Raw genomic sequence first — 22661 nt, 5'->3', positions numbered from 1 at the left:
ACCGCTGACACAACAACATATGCTGTCTAAACTATGGGTACTGCTGACACAAGAATATATGCTGTCTAACTATGGGTACCGATGACACAACAATATATACTGTCTAACTATGTGGATTTCGGGAAAACAAAGCTATCAGCCCCCTGACTGCATGTTGTCTAAACTACCAGGTTCCACTCCACTCCGGGAATAAACGCCATATCAAGCTGTAGCTTGTATTGCGACATAAGAATTGTGTATAACTACTGTAGGCTGGTCATAAAACATTCCAAATAAACCCATAACAGAACTTCAATTCATAATATTCATGAATGCGTTGTTAGTATTTTGTGATATTTAAAGATGTCACGTGGTATGGTAAAACCCTGAACGTCGCACTCCGGGAATATGGTAATAAAACATATCAAAATACATTTCGCAATATTCAAATTCCGCTTTTGACAGGGTCCAGTGTATACAAGTAAAGTAACTTTATTTCCACCGCCCATAAGTGAGATTAGCCCGAGGTCTGGTCGATCTGGTTTGTCAGCACCCTACCCTTGCTCCTGTGTTTCAGTAATGTATTAAACGTCTACAGTCTGTGTCATTGGGTCTCTCCTCCAATATAGAACCGACCTGATGACACCACACTACCGTTTAACTCAACACATAACATAACTCTCTGTGTGTGTGTGTGCGTGTGTGCGTGTGTGTGTGTGCGCGCGTGTGCGTGCGTGTGTGCGTGTGTGTGTGTGTGTGTGTGTGTGTGTGTGTGTGTGTGTGTGTGTGTGTGTGTGTGTGTGTGTGTGTGTGTGTGTGTGTGTGTGTGTGTGTGTGTGTGTGTGTGTGTGTGTGTGTCTAAGTATAGGTACGACACGGCTCGACTCGCAGCAGCTCGGCCGAGGCGGGAATGTATGTGTGTGCTTCTCGGCTGCTCGCGAGAATCGTAGCGCGGTCTCCTTATTGATTGATAAGTTACCTGCGTGGTCCGATCGAGCTGTGGCAGGAGGGTGATAGAGCAACATGATGTGGATATATTATCGTCACTGATGTCTTATCGCATAGTCGACGTGTGGATATAAATAAAAAGTAAATCCCCAGTCGACGCGCACGTGCAGACAATGGAATGGAAAATCCACTGACTTGAAGAATTTCCCGATCATCAAACATGTGAAGAATATTCCAGGTCTGACATGGATTTATATTTAATTTCAGAACATGGTATAAATGGACACTATTTTCAGGACTGCTTTCCATTCGGAGACTGAGCTTCAAACGTTCTCTTAGTCAAGTATTTGCCTCTCCCCACCTTTACACTGAATACTAAGTGTCAGTACTCACACAAGGTAGGTGTACATACTTTAATACAGTCATGCGTTATCGTCACCTATTTTCGTGTCTTATTTGCAAACTCTCATTAATCTAAGTGAGTTTGATATTTCTAAAACCGATTATCTAAAAAATGAGGAAGTTTGATATTTCTAAAATTTCATTTTTTAATATGTTTGTACTTAGTAAATTATATGTTTGTCTGTATGTGATACAATTTCATTTTGGTATTTTTAAATATCAAGAGGATATATAGGATGTTGGAATTATTTCTCAGGTATTTAGCAGGGAAATTTAATCAGGGCTGACAGAATATAAATCGGACCTATCGCCAACCGACAATATCATGTATACCTTATATCTGCCGTAAGATGGGAATAGGAGTTGAACATTTTTAGTAACATGTAAGGGATATTTTCCTTTATCGTGGAAGCCGCTATTTTGGAATCAGAGAATAATTGAAAGAGTATAACTTAGTTTCATGTGTAGTAAACGAGTCGAGGTAATGTACGTAGGTGGTCTATATAGAGTATTACATGATAATGTAACAATGTGAATAATGCTATGCCTGACGTCAGCACGCTCACCTGTGTGTTCATCAATATTTCTTTATAATTCATTTGAACGAAGCAGTTATGTATATACACATGTTCACAAGAGTCGGAATCGTACAGTGGCCTCTATTAAAGATTTGTTATCGTTGTGGCTGTGGCTATTATTTATACATGTACCTATTTAGGTAGTGTTTGTAAGCTTATTTAATTTTTCCTTTCAGAAATCAACATGGGAGTCATCGAGCTTGAATCTGTTATCAGAAAGTGGGTGGAGCAGCGAGTGGGGGTCGGAAACGCCAGCAACAAGGCGATGGACATCGACTGGCACAAAGTCCACTTCTCCACCGTCAGTTCGAGCTTCACGCCCAGCAGCATGTATCAGCAGCAGCAGTATGGAGGACGAAGACAATCCCAGAACAGCAACACAAACTCCCAGGTCGTCTTCACTTCCAACTATGAAAACAACACTGAGGAGGTCCAGAGCCACACCTTCATGATGGAGAGGGAGACCGAGGCCGTCGTCAGGACCAGCATCACAAAGGGCTTCTCCAAAAGCGGCGACGTCGGCATCAACATTGACGTCCCTGAGAGCATCTCCAAATCCACTGCGAGCTTCGGCAGCGACGTCCACATCAAACAGGAGGACGACAACACGGTGAAACATTCCATCAAGTGGTCTCTGAACTCCACAGTGAAGGCTCAGCCCTACACCCGCACCACGGCCACCCTGTACGTCACGGAGACGGAGAGCCAGTTCGACTTTGACGCCGAGGTTCACATCAGAGGCAAAGTGCTGGTCAGGATGACCAACGGCGCGTCGCAAACTGTAACCGAAGGTGACATAGCCACCATCCTCCAGGACGAGAGTGCCAAAGGCAGATTCAACCCCGCCGATATGGTCACCATCCAAGGGAAGAAGGTCACGTGGAAGGTTGCCGGGCAACTCAAGTTTAAGTACGGCATTTCCCAGGATACATCAGTGTCGAGTGAGGCCTTGTAATATTAATGACAAACAAACAAAATAGTGACATGATCATTATCCAAGGTTGGAAGGTCACGTGTCTCGAGTGAGGCGATACAAACATTTTAAATCTGAGGAAGTATCTCAGACTGAGAAAAAAACCTGTTCATCGCGTTTTTTAAAAGAAATCCCCCTTTACATTTATTCAAAGTGTCACTTGTGAAATAATGTGTTGTCATACTGTGTGATATTAAGACATCATTAAAACTGCTGTTGTTAAAAAAACAAAGAAATGTGTTGTATTTTATACTGTTGGCACCTGAATAGAAGAGAGATGCGAAAAAGCGTAAACATGAGTGAGTGAGTATGATTTACGCCGCTTTTAGCAATATTCCAGCGATATCACGGCGGGGGACACCAAAAATGGGCTTCACACATTGTACCCATGTCGGGAATCGAACCCGGGTCTACGACGTAATGAGCGAACGCTTTAACCACTAGGCTACCCGACCGCCCCCGTAAACATGAACCACTCTAACTGACGCATGTAGTGCGGGAGGCCACCGGAGACGCCTCGGTCAAGATCGTCAGTTTCCGTAGCTCTAGACTCTTTGCTGAGTCACCCGTGGGGATTCGGGGTTTGAATATGTCCCCAGCTTGCCGTCAGGGGTATGTCAGCGGATCCGGTGGTCAGTTTCGTGGACTTGGTTGATAATACGTGAAGTAGATTGACGGCGTAGATCGATGCTCATGATATCAGTCACTGGATTGTCTGGTCTAGATTCGATTGTTTACAGGCTGCTGTCGTATAGTTTGGCGTTAAAAACATACAAACAAACCACAGACTCTTCTATAATAGCTAAAAAGAATGCTGAACATCCGAAGGTGATATATGAGTTTACATAAAGTGATTTTACGTTCCCTTCTTTCAATTTTTTGTCTATGGGCAACGGCAACTACAACTGTTTCAAATATTGTAAGACTTGGAAATGGTAATCTTTATAGAATCAGATGTGATTTGTCAGGAAATGGTAATCTTTATAGAATCAGATGTGATTTGTCAGGCAGTGGTATGTGTTAGGTTATTGTAATCTTTATAGAATCAGATGTGATATGTCAGGCAGTGGTAATCTTTATAGAATCAGATGTGATATGTCAGGAAATGGTAATCTTTATAGAATCAGATGTGATATGTCAGAAAATGGTAATCTTTATAGAACAGATGTGATTTGTCAGGAAATGGTAATCTTCAAAGAATCAGATGTGATTTGTCACGAAATGGTAATCTTCATAGAATCAGATGTGATATGTCAGGAAATAGTAATCTTCATAGAATCAGATGGGATATGTCAGGAAATGGTAATCTTTATAGAATCAGATGTGATTTGTCAGGAAATGGTAATCTTCATAGAATCAGATGTGATATTTCAGGAAATGGTAATCTTCATAGAATCAGATGTGATATGTCAGGAAATAGTAATCTTCATAGAATCAGATGGGATATGTCAGGAAATGGTAATCTTTATAGAATCAGATGTGATTTGTCAGGAAATGGTAATCTTCATAGAATCAGATGTGATGTGTCAGGAAATGGTAATCTTTATAGAATCAGATGTGATATGTCAGGAAATGGTAATCTTTATAGAATCAGATGTGATTTGTCACGAAATGGTAATCTTCATAGAATCAGATGTGATATGTCAGGAAATGGTAATCTTCATAGAATCAGATGTGATATGTCAGGAAATGGTAATCTTTATAGAATCAGATGTGATTTATCAGGAAATGGTAATCTACATAGAATCAGCAGTGATATGTCAGGAAATGGTAATCTTCACATAATCAGATGTGATATGTCAGGAAATGGTAATCTTCACATAATCAGATGTGATATGTCAGGAAATGGTAATCTTCACATAATCAGATGTGATATGTCAGGAAATGGTAATCTTTATAGAATCAGATGTGATTTGTCAGGAATAGTAATCTTCATAGAATCAGATGTGATTTGTCACGAAATGGTAATCTTCATAGAATCAGATGTGATGTGTCAGGAAATGGTAATCTTCATAGAATCAGATGTGATATGTCAGGAAATGGTAATCTTCATAGAATCAGATGTGATATGTCAGGAAATGGTAATCTTTATAGAATCAGATGTGATTTATCAGGAAATGGTAATCTACATAGAATCAGCAGTGATATGTCAGGAAATGGTAATCTTTATAGAATCAGATGTGATTTGTCAGGAATAGTAATCTTCATAGAATCAGATGTGATTTGTCACGAAATGGTAATCTTCATAGAATCAGATGTGATGTGTCAGGAAATGGTAATCTTCATAGAATCAGATGTGATATGTCAGGAAATGGTAATCTTCATAGAATCAGATGTGATGTGTCAGGAAATGGTAATCGTCATAGAATCAGATGTGATATGTCAGGAAATGGTAATCTTCATAGAATCAGATGTGATATGTCAGGAAATGGTAATCTTCATAGAATCAGATGTGATATGTCAGGAAATGGTAATCTTTATAGAATCAGATGTGATGTGTCAGGAAATGGTAATCTTCACATAATCAGATGTGATATGTCAGGAAATGGTAATCTTTATAGAATCAGATGTGATATGTCAGGAAATGGTAATCTTTATAGAATCAGATGTGATATGTCAGGAAATGGTAATCTTCACATAATCAGATGTGATTTGTCAGGAAATGGTAATCTTTATAGAATCAGATGTGATGTGTCAGGAAATGGTAATCTTCAAAGAATCAGATGTGATATGTCAGGAAATGGTAATCTTTATAGAATCAGATGTGATATGTCAGGAAATGGTAATCTACATAGAATCAGATGTGATTTGTCAGGAAATGGTAATCTTCATAGAATCAGATGTGATATGTCAGGAAATGGTAATCTTTATAGAATCAGATGTGATTTGTCAGGAAATGGTAATCTTCACATAATCAGATGTGATATGTCAGGAAATGGTAATCTTCACATAATCAGATGTGATATGTCAGGAAATGGTAATCTTCATAGAATCAGATGTGATATGTCAGGAAATGGTAATCTTCACATAATCAGATGTGATATGTCAGGAAATGGTAATCTTCATAGAATCAGATGTGATATGTCAGGAAATGGTAATCTTCATAGAATCAGATGTGATGTGTTAGGTTATTGTAATCTGTATAGAATCATATGTGATGTGTCAGGAAATGGTAATCTTCAAAGAATCAGATGTGATTTGTCAGGAAATGGTAATCTTCATAGAATCAGATGTGATGTGTCAGGAAATGGTAATCTTCACATAATCAGATGTGATATGTCAGGAAATGGTAATCTTTATAGAATCAGATGTGATTTGTCAGGAAATGGTAATCTTCATAGAATCAGATGTGATTTGTCAGGAAATGGTAATCTTCATAGAATCAGATGTGATGTGTTAGGTTATTGTAATCTTTATAGAATCATATGTGATGTGTCAGGAAATGGTAATCTTCAAAGAATCAGATGTGATTTGTCAGGAAATGGTAATCTTCATAGAATCAGATGTGATGTGTCAGGAAATGGTAATCTTCATAGAATCAGATGTGATTTGTCAGGAAATGGTAATTTTTATAGAATCCGATGATACACGACATGGAACTGATCCGTGTGGATTGCGGGTCAGATGAGATCCCCAGTAGCTGATGTTTGTCCAAGCGCGGGGCCAGATTGGTTAACGTTGACACTATGCCCGCCATACAGCGACCACATGTAGAATGTTATGTATGCCTAAGAAAGCCTCTCCCCCCTCCCAACTTTGTCACGCGCACGCGCACGCACACGCACACGCACGCACACGCTCACACACACACTTTTCATCCGCGAATGTTGTAAGAAGCGACTAAATGGATCGGATGGTGAGAGTCCGTCACTCTGCTGTTCGCGTGTAGCCGAACCCCGACTGAGTGCTGATATCATTATGAATTGTTGATATTTGATTGATTTGAGTGTTTACAGGTCGCTGTGATGGAGCTGGATTACTGCTGATCGCCGCATAAAACAAAAATAACTATTTCATTTGTTTTTTCCCACCGGGAGACTCGACTTGCGCTTTGTCAGTTTCGCACCCGCAGCACGCGTCTCCAGTGCCAACAACCAATGCGCAGCTCTTCCCTAAACGTCTTTGAAGACTTTAGTAAATACAGTAAATAACGGTTATAATGAAGTCAGAGAGACCACTAATTTTAGTTCGTTATAACCGTAGTTATTTATAAGCATATATAAAGCATATATACCGCAAATATACAGCAAATGGGCGGGATCAAAATACATTTCGTTATATCCGTCAGTTCATTATAAGCGTGTTCGTTATAAACGTAGTTTACTGTAACACGAAGATGTGATTGCACCTAACTGTTCCTGACCAATACAACACAACTCCGCGTTATAAATGTGAAGTTTTCAGGAATACACCGCCATGAGTGTTCGCCATTCCAGTACATGTGCACCCGACCGTGATATCCGGGGTAGAACAAACAAACGTTTAAACAAACAAACAAACAATCAAAATGTAACAGTGAAAGTTTATTCAATGCACACATAACGCCAATAACAACAAGAGGAGAAGGAAGTCTTTGTACAGGTGGGCATTCTGCAGCCTCGTTCTGGAGTCAGTCAGTCGATCACGGTGCTGCAACATATCAGTCGACATATGTCATTTGTGAACTGCTGTAGTGACGGTGTCGGCGGTAGATATGTATATACCCGCAACCGAATGTGCTGGCCATGCCACCATATCATTATTCCATGCATACGCCAGTGATTTGATTTAGTTTAACTCAATGACAAATACGAGTTAAAGACTTTCCACGACACAATGATATATTAACCAACATGTTCCTATGTTACGTGCACACGCGAACACATACGCGCACGCACGCTCGCACGCACGCACGCACGCACAAACTGCATTTACACGAGAGGTATCGTGCGTCATGTGCTGTTCGTTTTGAGAAGAGATCTCCTGTAGCCTACGCTTGTAAGTGGCGACTGTAATGATTCGGGTCGTCGTGATGTTGCTGGTACGTTGCTGACTGCCACGTCATCCAAGTTTGAGGGAACAACTCGTAACGGAAGAAATGTGAGCGACAAGAAAACTTTAATTACCAGCTTCCGGAGTTGGGTCCTCGAACGCCAGCGCCGCATCAAAGAACTCGTCCAGATCCACGGTGCCATCACCTTTCAAACAGAACAGAAAACAACAATCTGAGGATGTGCACGTGGCCAGTAGTCTGGGTACATTCACGTGGAGTTTGTCTGTGTGGTGGGCAATAGTGTAGTTTTTCCATGTTGTTAATACCATGTGGATTAAACCACAGTGTTTGGACAATAGTATTTGAATCGTACTATTGAAATATGGTGAGTAAATAGGGATCTTCCAAAGTGTCTTTTATGAAGGTATCTGTCATTCTTTTCTAAAGGTATTTGCCACCGTCCAAACATAAAAACGTGCTGAGTTAAAACTGCACGTCTACCGTCATTGAGTTAACATGTCGCTATACGCGAAAACACAAAGCGACTTTAAATGTTAATTCACGCATTTCTCGTCGAGATAACGACCTAGTAATTTAAACTGTGTCAGCTAAACAAACTGTGTTCAAATCTGCAGCTACCACAAGCGTCACGTCTGCAGCTACCACTAGCGTCACGTCTACAGCTACCACTAGCTTCACGTCTACAGCTACCACTAGCGTCACGTCTGCAGCTATCACTAGCTTCACGTCTGCAGCTACCACTAGCGTCACGTCTGCAGCTACCACTAGCGTCACGTCTACAGCTACCACTAGCTTCACGTCTACAGCTACCACTAGCGTCACGTCTGCAGCTACCACTAGCTTCACGTCTACAGCTACCACTAGCGTCACGTCTGCAGCTATCACTAGCGTCACGTCTGCAGCTACCACTAGCGTCACGTCTGCAGCTACCACTAGCGTCACGTCTACAGCTACCACTAGCGTCACGTCTACAGCTACCACTAGCTTCACGTCTGCAGCTACCACTAGCGTCACGTCTACAGCTACCACTAGCGTCACGTCTGCAGCTACCACTAGCTTCACGTCTGCAGCTACCACTAGGGTCACGTCTACAGCTACCACTAGCTTCACGTCTGCAGCTACCACTAGGGTCACGTCTACAGCTACCACTAGCGTCACGTCTACAGCTACCACTAGCGTCACGTCTGCAGCTACCACTAGCGTCACGTCTGTAGCTATCACTAGCGTCACGTCTGCAGCTACCACTAGCGTCACGTCTGCAGCTACCACTAGCTTCACGTCTGCAGCTACCACTAGCGTCACGTCTGCAGCTACCACTAGCTTCACGTCTGTAGCTATCACTAGCGTCACGTCTGTAGCTACCACTAGCGTCACGTCTGCAGCTACCACTAGCGTCACGTCTGCAGCTACCACTAGCTTCACGTCTGCAGCTACCACTAGCGTCACGTCTGCAGCTACCACTAGCTTCACGTCTGTAGCTATCACTAGCGTCACGTCTGTAGCTATCACTAGCGTCACGTCTGCAGCTACCACTAGCCTCACGTCTGCAGCTACCACTAGCGTCACGTCTGCAGCTACCACTAGCTTCACGTCTGCAGCTACCACTAGCTTCACGTCTGCAGCTATCACTAGCGTCACGTCTGTAGCTATCACTAGCGTCACGTCTGCAGCTACCACTAGCGTCACGTCTGCAGCTATCACTAGCGTCACGTCTGCAGCTACCACTAGCGTCACGTCTGCAGCTACCACTAGCGTCACGTCTGCAGCTTCCACTAGCGTCACGTCTGCAGCTATCACTAGCGTCACGTCTGCAGCTATCACTAGCGTCACGTCTGCAGCTATCACTAGCGTCACGTCTGCAGCTACCACTAGCGTCACGTCTGCAGCTACCACTAGCGTCACGTCTGCAGCTATCACTAGCGTCACGTCTGCAGCTATCACTAGCGTCACGTCTGCAGCTATCACTAGCGTCACGTCTGCAGCTATCACTAGCTTCACGTCTGCAGCTACCACTAGCGTCACGTCTGTAGCTATCACTAGCGTCACGTCTGCAGCTACCACTAGCGTCACGTCTGCAGCTATCACTAGCGTCACGTCTGCAGCTACCACTAGCGTCACGTCTGCAGCTATCACTAGCGTCACGTCTGCAGCTTCCACTAGCTTCACGTCTGCAGCTACCACTAGCGTCACGTCTGCAGCTACCACTAGCGTCACGTCTGCAGCTACCACTAGCGTCACGTCTGCAGCTATCACTAGCGTCACGTCTGTAGCTATCACTAGCGTCACGTCTGCAGCTACCACTAGCGTCACGTCTGCAGCTACCACTAGCTTCACGTCTACAGCTACCACTAGCGTCACGTCTGCAGCTATCACTAGCTTCACGTCTGTAGCTATCACTAGCGTCACGTCTGTAGCTATCACTAGCGTCACGTCTGCAGCTACCACTAGCGTCACGTCTGCAGCTACCACTAGCTTCACGTCTGCAGCTACCACTAGCGTCACGTCTGCAGCTACCACTAGCTTCACGTCTGTAGCTATCACTAGCGTCACGTCTGCAGCTATCACTAGCGTCACGTCTGCAGCTACCACTAGCGTCACGTCTGCAGCTACCACTAGCGTCACGTCTGCAGCTACCACTAGCGTCACGTCTGCAGCTACCACTAGCGTCACGTCTGCAGCTACCACTAGCGTCACGTCTGCAGCTACCACTAGCGTCACGTCTGCAGCTATCACTAGCGTCACGTCTGCAGCTACCACTAGCGTCACGTCTGCAGCTACCACTAGCGTCACGTCTGCAGCTACCACTAGCGTCACGTCTGCAGCTATCACTAGCGTCACGTCTGCAGCTACCACTAGCGTCACGTCTGTAGCTATCACTAGCGTCACGTCTGCAGCTACCACTAGCGTCACGTCTGCAGCTATCACTAGCGTCACGTCTGCAGCTACCACTAGCTTCACGTCTGCAGCTACCACTAGCGTCACGTCTGCAGCTACCACTAGCGTCACGTCTGCAGCTACCACTAGCGTCACGTCTACAGCTACCACTAGCGTCACGTCTGCAGCTATCACTAGCGTCACGTCTGCAGCTACCACTAGCGTCACGTCTGCAGCTATCACTAGCGTCACGTCTGCAGCTACCACTAGCGTCACGTCTGCAGCTATCACTAGCGTCACGTCTGCAGCTACCACTAGCTTCACGTCTGCAGCTACCACTAGCGTCACGTCTGCAGCTACCACTAGCGTCACGTCTGCAGCTACCACCAGCTTCACGTCTGCAGCTACCACTAGCGTCACGTCTTCAGCAACTCACGTTTCGCATCCGCCATGTTCATGAAGTGATCAAGTTGGGCGTCGTTGTGGTCCAAGCCGAAATAACTCGCGGCCTCGGACCTATCCACTAACCCATCCGTGTTGGCGTCCAAAGTCTGAACCTCACGCCCAGTAAACTTTCTGTAGGAGTAGTTTAAGATTGCAATAATTGTACACTTTAGATTAAAGATGTTAAGTGTATTAAAGATATTTTAAAACAGTTCGTGCAAGAATTCTGAATATGAATAAGATCAATAAGTACACTTATGGGGACCATGAGGTACATGCTGAGTTAGCCAGGGTTCCAGACAACCGGGGTGCCGCTGAAGGCCATCAATGAAGTAAAGGTTATCAAGATTCTGCCGAACCTAAAAGTCTTAAAGGACCAATCGAGTCACTGATTTCGAGTTGAAGATAAAACAAAGTGAATGTATTCAACGAAAGAGAAGATATTTTATAACATAAGGCTAATTAATATCAAAGGCACAGGAACAAAATACTGATAATCAAATCCACAAACGAAACATTTATATAATATAAACATTATGATAAATAATCATTTTACTTTATGCCGCCGGGAAGAGGAAGTAAACAACAGTTCTAGACTGAAACAATGTCTCGAGGGTGTCACCGCACACACGGGGACAATGTTTGAAACACGTTCTTGGTGTCGCGACCTGATAAAGTTCGAGTGTTGGTGAAACATCATCTTTAACACGACAACAAGATCGGCATAACACGAGACTATGTAGTTGTATGATTTAAATAAAGACGTTCACTTTAAATACCTGTAAAGACCACATTCAACCTTTATTCCAGTGTGACATGGTCCGAAATATGTTTTAGCCAAGGTACCCAAGACTGGCTTGATAAACGGTTTCAGTGTCCGAAAGCGCGGAACTCGGAAGCGGGGAACTCGGACCCGTATGCCCCAGCGTCTGCGTCCCCATCCATCCGTTCCCATGGCGACCAGGACAGCGGTCAAACATAGAAGAAACACCAGCTTCATTCTCACACTGAAAATGAGGTCAAATCCTGAGAAATGCTGTCATGGAGAAACCATGAGAATGTGTTGATTCCGGAAGTAGAATCAACGAGAAGTAGAATCAACGAGAAGTAGAATCAACGAGAAGTAGAATCAACGAGACCCTCCATAATTTTGCATGCTGAGCGTCAGTCATAGTGACTTCAAGTTATCAGTGTGCATAGTAGACGTCTTCGTCCCCAGACCCCAGAAGTTTCCCCAGCCACTGGCCACTGTCATTATTCATAACTTAAATCATGCTTCCATTACTCTCTGTGCGGAGTTATACATCCAGTGTGACGGCCTACAAGCCCTGTCACCTCGGTTCAAGCACTGTCACCTCGGTCCGAGCACTGCTACCTCGGTTCGAGCACTGTCACCTCGGTTCGAGCACTGTCACCTCGGTTCAAGCACTGTCACCTCGGTTCAAGCACTACTACTTCGGTTTAAGCACTGTCACTCCGGTTTAAGCACTGTCACTCTGGTTAAAGCCCTGTCACCTCGGTTCAAGCACTGTCACCTCGGTCCGAGCACTGCTACCTCGGTTCGAGCACTGTCACCTCGGTTCGAGCACTGTCACCTCGGTTCAAGCACTGTCACCTCGGTTCAAGCACTACTACTTCGGTTTAAGCACTGTCACTCCGGTTTAAGCACTGTCACTCTGGTTAAAGCACTGTCACCGCGGATCAAGCACTGTCATCTCGGTTCGAGCACTGTCACGACGGTTAACCACTGTCACCCCGGATTAAGGACTGTCACCCCAGATTAACCACTGCAACCTCGGATTAACCACTGTCACCTCGGATTAACCGCTCTCACCCCGGATTAACCACTGTCACCTCGGTTTAAACACTGTTAACTCGGATAAACCACTGTCACCTCGGATTAACCACTGTCACCTCGGTTTAACCACTGCCACCTCGGTTTAAACATTGTCACCTCGGATTAACCAATGTCACCTCGGATTAATCACTGTCACCTCGGATTAACCACTGTCACCTCGGATTAACCACTGTCATCTCGGATTAACCACTGTCACCCCGGATTAAGCACTGTCCCTGTTAAGAGACAGTCGTGACAGTTTGAATACTTCAGTCAGGAAACAGTCGCTTCAGACACAAGACAGTCACAGCTGTAGGGAGACCGTCGTGACAGTTAGAATACAGTCAGAAAACAGTCGCTACAGACACAAGACAGTCACAGCTGTAGGGAGACCGTCGTGACAGTTAGAATACTTCAGTCAGAAAACAGTCGCTTCAGACACAAGACAGTCACAGCTGTAGGGAGACCGTCGTGACAGTTAGAATACAGTCAGAAAACAGTCGCTACAGACACAAGACAGTCACAGCTGTAGGGAGACCGTCGTGACAGTTAGAATACTTCAGTCAGGAAACAGTCGCTTCAGACACAAGACAGTCACAGCTGTAGGGAGATCGTCGTGACAGTTAGAATACAGTCAGAAAACAGTCGCTACAGACACAAGACAGTCACAGCTGTAGGGAGACCGTCGTGACAGTTAGAATACTTCAGTAGGGAAACAGTCGCTACAGACACAAGACAGTCACAGCTGTAGGGAGACCGTCGTGACAGTTAGAATACAGTCAGGAAACAGTCGCTACAGACACAAGACAGTCACAGCTGTAGGGAGACGTCGTGACAGTTAGAATACAGTCAGGAAACAGTCGCTACAGACACAAGACAGTCACAGCTGCAGGGAGACCGTCGTGACAGTTAGAATACAGTCAGGAGACAGTCGCTTCAGACACAAGACAGTCACAGCTGTAGGGAGACCGTCGTGACAGTTAGAATACAGTCAGAAAACAGTCGCTACAGACACAAGACAGTCACAGCTGTAGGGAGACCGTCGTGACAGTTAGAATACTTCAGTCAGGAAACAGTCGCTTCAGACACAAGACAGTCACAGCTGTAGGGAGACCGTCGTGACAGTTAGAATACAGTCAGAAAACAGTCGCTACAGACACAAGACAGTCACAGCTGTAGGGAGACCGTCGTGACAGTTAGAATACTTCAGTCAGGAAACAGTCGCTTCAGACACAAGACAGTCACAGCTGTAGGGAGACCGTCGTGACAGTTAGAATACTTCAGTAGGGAAACAGTCGCTACAGACACCAGACAGTCACAGCTGTAGGGAGACCGTCGTGACAGATAGAATACAGTCAGGAAACAGTCGCTACAGACACAAGACAGTCACAGCTGTAGGGAGACCGTCGTGACAGATAGAATACAGTCAGGAAACAGTCGCTACAGACACAAGACAGTCACAGCTGTAGGGAGACCGTCGTGACAGTTAGAATACAGTCAGAAAACAGTCGCTACAGACACAAGACAGTCATAGCTGCAGGGAGACCGTCGTGACAGTTAGAATACAGTCAGGAGACAGTCGCTTCAGACACAAGACAGTCACAGCTGTAGGGAGACCGTCGTGACAGTTAGAATACTTCAGTAGGGAAACAGTCGCTACAGACACCAGACAATCACAGCTGTAGGGAGACCGTCGTGACAGTTAGAATACTTCAGTAGGGAAACAGTCGCTTCAGACACAAGACAGTCACAGCTGTAGGGAGACGTCGTGACAGTTAGAATACTTCGGTAGGGAAACAGTCGCTACAGACACAAGACAGTCACAGCTGTAGGGAGACCGTCGTGACAGATAGAATACAGTCAGGAAACAGTCGCTACAGACACAAGACAGTCACAGCTGTAGGGAGACCGTCGTGACAGTTAGAATACTTCAGGAGGGAAACAGTCGCTACAGACACAAGACAGTCACAGCTGTAGGGAGACCGTCGTGACAGTTAGAATACAGTCAGAAAACAGTCGCTTCAGACACAAGACAGTCACAGCTGTAGGGAGATCGTCGTGACAGTTAGAATACAGTCGGGACACAGTCGCTGCAGACACAAGACAGTCATAGCTGTAGGGAGACCGTCGTGACAGTTAGAATACAGTCAGGAAACAGTCGCTTCAGACACAAGACAGTCACAGCTGTAGGGAGACCGTCGTGACAGTTAGAATACTTCAGGAGGGAAACAGTCGCTACAGACACAAGACAGTCACAGCTGTAGGGAGACCGTCGTGACAGTTAGAATACAGTCAGGAGACAGTCGCTTCAGACACAAGACAGTCACAGCTGTAGGGAGATCGTCGTGACAGTTAGAATACAGTCAGGAGACAGTCGCTTCAGACACAAGACAGTCACAGCTGTAGGGAGACCGTCGTGACAGTTAGAATACTTCAGTAGGGAAACAGTCGCTACAGACACCAGACAGTCACAGCTGTAGGGAGACCGTCGTGACAGTTAGAATACTTCAGTAGGGAAACAGTCGCTTCAGACACAAGACAGTCACAGCTGTAGGGAGACGTCGTGACAGTTAGAATACTTCGGTAGGGAAACAGTCGCTACAGACACAAGACAGTCACAGCTGTAGGGAGACCGTCGTGACAGTTAGAATACAGTCAGGAAACAGTCGCTACAGACACAAGACAGTCACAGCTGTAGGGAGACCGTCGTGACAGTTAGAATACTTCAGGAGGGAAACAGTCGCTACAGACACAAGACAGTCACAGCTGTAGGGAGACCGTCGTGACAGTTAGAATACTTCAGGAGGGAAACAGTCGCTACAGACACAAGACAGTCACAGCTGTAGGGAGACCGTCGTGACAGTTAGAATACAGTCAGAAAACAGTCGCTTCAGACACAAGACAGTCACAGCTGTAGGGAGATCGTCGTGACAGATAGAATACAGTCGGGACACAGTCGCTGCAGACACAAGACAGTCACAGCTGTAGGGAGACCGTCGTGACAGATAGAATACTTCAGGAGGGAAACAGTCGCTACAGACACAAGACAGTCACAGCTGTAGGGAGACCGTCGTGACAGTTAGAATACAGTCAGAAAACAGTCGCTTCAGACACCAGACAGTCACAGCTGTAGGGAGACCGTCGTGACAGTTAGAATACAGTCAGGAAACAGTCGCTTCAGACACAAGACAGTCACAGCTGTAGGGAGACCGTCGTGACAGTTAGAATACAGTCAGGAGACAGTCGCTTCAGACACAAGACAGTCACAGCTGTAGGGAGATCGTCGTGACAGTTAGAATACAGTCAGGAGACAGTCGCTTCAGACACAAGACAGTCACAGCTGTAGGGAGACCGTCGTGACAGTTAGAATACTTCAGTAGGGAAACAGTCGCTACAGACACCAGACAGTCACAGCTGTAGGGAGACCGTCGTGACAGTTAGAATACTTCAGTAGGGAAACAGTCGCTTCAGACTCCAAGACAGTCACAGCTGTAGGGAGACGTCGTGACAGTTAGAATACTTCGGTAGGGAAACAGTCGCTACAGACACAAGACAGTCACAGCTGTAGGGAGACCGTCGTGACAGTTAGAATACAGTCAGGAAACAGTCGCTACAGACACAAGACAGTCACAGCTGTAGGGAGACCGTCGTGACAGTTAGAATACTTCAGGAGGGAAACAGTCGCTACAGACACAAGACAGTCACAGCTGTAGGGAGACCGTCGTGACAGTTAGAATACTTCAGGAGGGAAACAGTCGCTACAGACACAAGACAGTCACAGCTGTAGGGAGACCGTCGTGACAGTTAGAATACAGTCAGAAAACAGTCGCTTCAGACACAAGACAGTCACAGCTGTAGGGAGATCGTCGTGACAGATAGAATACAGTCGGGACACAGTCGCTGCAGACACAAGACAGTCACAGCTGTAGGGAGACCGTCGTGACAGATAGAATACTTCAGGAGGGAAACAGTCGCTACAGACACAAGACAGTCACAGCTGTAGGGAGACCGTCGTGACAGTTAGAATACAGTCAGAAAACAGTCGCTTCAGACACCAGACAGTCACAGCTGTAGGGAGACCGTCGTGACAGTTAGAATACAGTCAGGAAACAGTCGCTTCAGACACAAGACAGTCACAGCTGTAGGGAGACCGTCGTGACAGTTAGAATACAGTCAGGAAACAGTCGCTTCAGACACAAGACAGTCACAGCTGTAGGGAGACCGTCGTGACAGTTAGAATACAGTCAGGAAACAGTCGCTACAGACACAAGACAGTCACAGCTGTAGGGAGACCGTCGTGACAGTTAGAATACAGTACATACGGTACATAGTGACTCCGTGTTCCGGTACATAGTGACTTCATGTTCCGGTACATAGTGACTCCGTGTTCCGGTACATAGTGACTCCGTGTTCCGGTACATTGTGACTCCATGTTCCGGTACATAGTGACTCCATGTTCCGGTACGTAGTGACTCCATGTTCCGGTACATAGTGGCTCCATGTTCGAGTACATAGTGACTCCGTTTTCCGGTACATAGTGACTCCGTGTTCCAGTACATAGTGACTCCGTGATCCGGTACATAATGACACCATGTTCCGGTACATAGTGACTCCATGTTCCGGTACATAGTGACTCCACGTTCCGGTACATAGTGACTCCACGTTCCGGTACATAGTGACTCCATGTTCCGGTACATAGTGACTCCACGTTCCGGTACATAGTGACTCCATGTTCCGGTACATAGTGACTTCGTGTTCCGGTACATAGTGACTCCATGTTCCGGTACATAGTGACTCCGTGTTCCGGTACATAGTGATTCCGTGTTCCGGTACATAGTGACTCCATGTTCCGGTACATAGTGACTCCATGTTCCGGTACATAGTGATTCCGTGTTCCGGTACATAGTGACTCCGTGTTCGGTACATAGTGACTCCGAGTCCCGGTACATAGTGACTCCGTGTTCCGGTACATAATGACTCCATGTTCCGGTACATAGTGACTCCATGTTCCGGTACATAGTGACTCCATGTTACGGTACATAGTGACTCCATGTTCCGGTACATAGTGACTCCATGTTCCGGTACATAGTGACTCCATGTTCCGGTACATAGTGACTCCACGTTCCGGTACATAGTGACTCCACGTTCCGGTACATAGTAACTCCATGTTCCGGTACATAGTGACTCCACGTTCCGGTACATAGTGACTCCATGTTCCGGTACATAGTGACTTCGTGTTCCGGTACATAGTGACTCCATGTTCCGGTACATAGTGATTCCGTGTTCCGGTACATAGTGATTCCGTGTTCCGGTACATAGTGACTCCATGTTCCGGTACATAGTGATTCCGTGTTCCGGTACATAGTGACTCCATGTTCGGTACATAGTGACTCCGAGTCCCGGTACATAGTGACTCCGTGTTCCGGTACATAATGACTCCATGTTCCGGTACATAGTGACTCCATGTTACGGTACATAGTGACTCCATGTTCCGGTACATAGTGACTCCATGTTCCGGTACATAGTGACTCCATGTTCCGGTACATAGTGACTCCGTGTTCCGGTACATAGTGACTCCATGTTCCGGTACATAGTGACTCCATGTTCCGGTACATAGTGACTCCATGTTCCGGTACATAGTGACTCCATGTTTAGGTAAATAGTGACTCCGTGTTCCGGTACGTAGTGACTCCGTGTTCCGGTACATAGTGACTCCATGTTCCGGTACATTGTGACTCCATGTTCCGGTACATAGTGACTCCCTGTTCCGGTACATAGTGACTCCGTGTTCCGGTACATAGAGACTCCGTGTTCCGGTACATAGTGACTCCGTGTTCCGGTACATAGTGACTCCGTGTTCCGGTACATAGTGACTCCATGTTCCGGTACATAGTGGCTCCATGTTCAGGTACATAGTGGCTCCGTGTTCCGGTACATAGTGACTCCGTGTTCCGGTACATAGTAACTCCATGTCCCGGTACATAGTGACTCCGTGTTCTGGTACATAGTGACTCCCTGTTCCGGTACATAGTGACTCCATGTTCCGGTACATAGTGACTCCATGTTCCGGTACATAGTGACTCCGTGTTCCGGTACATAGTGATTCCGTGTTCCGGTAGATAGTGACTCCGTGTTCCGGTACATGGTGACTCCGTGTTCCGGTACATAGTGACTCCATGTTCCGGTACATAGTGACTCCGTGTTCCGGTACATAGTGACTCCGTGTTCCGGTACATAGTGACTCCATGTTCCGGTACATAGTGACTCAATGTTCCGGTACATAGTGACTCCATATTCCGGTACATAGTGACTTCATGTTCCGGTACATAGTGACTCCATGTTCCGGTACATAGTGACTTCGTGTTCCGGTACATAGTGGCTCCATGTTCCGGTACATAGTGACTCCGTGTTCCGGTACATAGTGACTCCATGTTCCGGTACATAGTGACTCCATGTTCCGGAATATAGTGACTCCATGTTCCGGTACATAGTGACTCCATGTTCCGGTACATAGTGGCTCCATGTTCCGGTACATAGTGACTCCGTGTTCCGGTACATAGTGACTCCATGTCCCGGTACATAGTGACTCCTCACCTCAGGAGCCGACTATTTGATAGTCTGGGGCTGGGAATTTTCATCGATTAAATAAATTGTGTACCCGATAATTTTCGAAAAATTAGTTATGCTTCAGACTGTTGAATAAAATGAAATTGCCTGCGACAAAAAATACATTGTTGCAAGATGTCTTTTGTAAAAAGATTCAGGCTCATTGTTTTAAATGCTCATAAGCATAGACAGACTCGCACAAGCGCACAGTGCCTTCACAGTCGTGACAAAAGTCAAATACGCGACGACACACGCTCTTTCCGCGATCAATTTTACGTCTTTATTCAAGTCAGTATGGTGAAAATATGAAAGGTTTCCCTTTGTGCAAATAAACGTCAGTATGTTTCTTTACAGCTTTGAAACAGACGTAATATATCGATTACAACAAACACCGGCGCGCGCCGAACAGGCATGAGCGGGTGGCTAAATATAGACTTGGGGATTTTCCAACAGTATTGGTTCTACCTGTCTCCAAACTGTCAGCATTTCTTATATCGTCGTGTGTTTCTCTCATTGGCTGTTATATTTTAGATATTTCAGAACCTGACGTACCACCTATTGTCCCTTGTGCACGATGTCACATACTTAATGTCTCTATAATGACGTGTCGAAAGAGAGGTAGTTGCTTACGTGTCTATTTGTAAGACGCCATTAACAATATCAGCGTCAATAAAAGCAATAAAATAAATGACAGCGCATTATAGCGACAGAACTGACATATGGATTTCAACATTTTTACTCTTTCACATCGTCGATTCAGCAAAGTCACTAATAACATTTATAAAACAGTTGGTCAAAACCTAATTAGAACGTGGTCATAGAGATACTTTCACTGGATTGTCTGGTCCAGATTCCAAGATTTTCAGAACGCGGTCATATAGATACTATCACGTGCACTTACATATTTCTTAAGTTCATTGGAAAAAAGTAGAGTCCTTATGCGACTCGAGTGTACTGTGTGCATTCGTCGCGCCGAAGACCCGGGTTCGATTCCCCGACATGGGTACAATGTGTGAAGCCGTGATATTGCTGGAACATTGCTAAAAGCGGCGTTAAACAATACTCGTTCACTCACTCACTTTGAATCACTATCAAATAAGCTCTCGTGATTGAGGCAGTAACGTGACTGCGTGTCTTCATTTAGACATAGACTTTTTTTAACTTGCCAGGACTCCATACAGTATTACTCACTAATTTTCATATCGTATTAGATAACATCCCATGGCTAAATATCGCCCAAACCAGATAATTTTATTACCTTAAATTATGAGCATGCATGGTGCAACAATGTAATATTTGTGGCAGGTAATTTCAAATTTGTTCAAAGGTCAAAATCATAATTATTTTCCTAAACAATTTGTAGGAACAATTCATTATTTTTCCATAAAATCCCAGCAACCCCAATGCCATTTATTCGAATCACCGTTATGATCGGGTGAGTTATTTGAACACGACTGGGTCACGTGATGACACAACTTGTGACAGTCGTGAAAAATAGTTTAATTTTTATCGTGTTCAGTTTCAGTGTGAGGTTCGTCACAGTAACAAGAACATGTAACACAACTTATTCATCTTTGTCCCACAAGAAACGCGGATCTTCACACACCGACTTGTCGTCATACATACATGCATTCAGTGCGAGTTAGTGGTTGGTAAGGGTTGGTTATCCGATACTTCACATTACTTGTGTGAGTGAGTGAGTTGGGTTTATCGCCGCTGTGAACATCATTTCATCCATACGACAGTGTGTCGGCGAGATATGGGAGGAAAGCACAAGGTGACGTAGGTCCTGGATATATACAGACAGCAGAAAGAAAGACGCCATGTGTATTATTTGCCATGACCTTAACCACCAGGTCCGTAGACGTTACAGGCCGCCGTTGCATGGCTGGAGTGCTGTGTGCACCAGGTCCGTAGACGTTACAGGCCGCCGTTGCATGGCAGGAGTGTTGTGTGCACCAGATCCGTAGACGTTACAGGTCGCCGTTGCATGGCTGGAGTGCTGTGTGCTCCAGGTCCGTAGACGTTACAGGCGCCGTTGCATGGCAGGAGTCAAGTCCGTAGACGTTACAGGCCGCCGTTGCATGACAGGAGTACTGTGTGCACCAGGTCCGTAGACGTTACAGGCCGCCGTCGTATGGCAGGAGTGCTGTGTGCACCAGGTCCGTAGACGTTACAGGCCGCCGTTGCATGGCAGGAGTGTTGTGTGCACCAGGTCCGTAGACGTTACAGGCGCCGTTGCATGGCAGGAGTCAAGTCCGTAGACGTTACAGGCCGCCGTTGCATGACAGGAGTACTGTGTGCACCAGGTCCGTAGACGTTACAGGCCGCCGTCGTATGGCAGGAGTGCTGTGTGCACCAGGTCCGTAGACGTTACAGGCCGCCGTTGCATGGCGGGAGTGCTGTGTGCACCAGGTCCGTAGACGTTACAGGCCGCCGTTGCATGGCAGGAGTGCTGTGTGCACCAGGTCCGTAGACGTTACAGATGTTCATGGTGTCAATCACTGGATTATCTGGTCCAGATTCGAATATTTAGAGACAGCCGTCATATTAGTGGAATATTGCTGAGTGCGGCTTTAAACAACAAACAAACAAACAAACCTCCAGATGATAGTATATACAACTGTTTTTGTATCTCATAACACAAACAATATTAATGTGCAATTTAAATATCGATATCGACAGTGGTTCATATATGGTTATTTTTAAAAGATAACTGTGTATCAAGAGACTAACCATCTCTAACAATCAAAATATGAAAGATTAACCTTTCTGGAAAACTGTCTACAACATAAGCACAGGGGGCATGGCCCTCCGTACACAGCCAGCAACTGTTGCCTTCATTACGTCACATGACGTGCTCAGTTTGATGTCTGAGGTCAAGAGAGGACACACCCCAAGTGAACATGATGATGCTTTCTGGGATTGAAACAAACGGTTCGTGTCATGATATAATTTATAGCGTCATAGATGCGATTATTGAGTGAAGTCATACGTCGTAAACATCGACTATTTTCTCAGTCTGTG

General features: G+C 45.5%; 4 protein-coding genes across 4 annotated transcripts; 1 reads left to right on the top strand and 3 right to left on the bottom strand.

Moving 5' to 3' along the window:
* Positions 1–1182: 1182 nt before the first annotated feature.
* On the top strand, positions 1183–3130 carry LOC124137331. Its single transcript, XM_046503591.2, has 2 exons — positions 1183–1325; positions 2084–3130. Exon 2 carries the CDS (start codon positions 2092–2094, stop codon positions 2860–2862), a length of 771 nt encoding a protein of 256 aa, XP_046359547.1. The 5' UTR covers positions 1183–1325; positions 2084–2091; the 3' UTR covers positions 2863–3130.
* A 4258-nt stretch (positions 3131–7388) lies between these two features.
* On the bottom strand, positions 7389–12233 carry LOC124137342. Its single transcript, XM_046503608.1, has 4 exons — positions 11971–12233; positions 11184–11323; positions 7986–8057; positions 7389–7509 (listed from the first exon to the last, which is right to left on the bottom strand). The coding sequence occupies exons 1-4, from the start codon at positions 12189–12191 to the stop codon at positions 7502–7504; spliced, it is 441 nt and encodes a 146-aa protein (XP_046359564.1). The 5' UTR covers positions 12192–12233; the 3' UTR covers positions 7389–7501.
* Positions 12234–17286: 5053 nt separating this feature from the next.
* LOC125383676 (cold-shock protein CS120-like) lies at positions 17287–18666 on the bottom strand. The gene has a single exon (XM_048402379.1). The coding sequence runs from the start codon at positions 18664–18666 to the stop codon at positions 17287–17289; it is 1380 nt and encodes a 459-aa protein (XP_048258336.1).
* A 13-nt stretch (positions 18667–18679) lies between these two features.
* On the bottom strand, positions 18680–19609 carry LOC125383675 (cold-shock protein CS120-like). Its single transcript, XM_048402378.1, has one exon. The coding sequence runs from the start codon at positions 19607–19609 to the stop codon at positions 18680–18682; it is 930 nt and encodes a 309-aa protein (XP_048258335.1).
* Positions 19610–22661: the final 3052 nt, after the last annotated feature.

The sequence above is a fragment of the Haliotis rufescens genome, unplaced genomic scaffold, assembly GCF_023055435.1.
Source record: "Haliotis rufescens isolate VD_foot unplaced genomic scaffold, xgHalRufe1.0.p SCAF_26, whole genome shotgun sequence".
NCBI lineage: Eukaryota > Metazoa > Mollusca > Gastropoda > Lepetellida > Haliotidae > Haliotis > Haliotis rufescens.
This window is presented reverse-complemented; position numbering and strand designations above follow the sequence as displayed.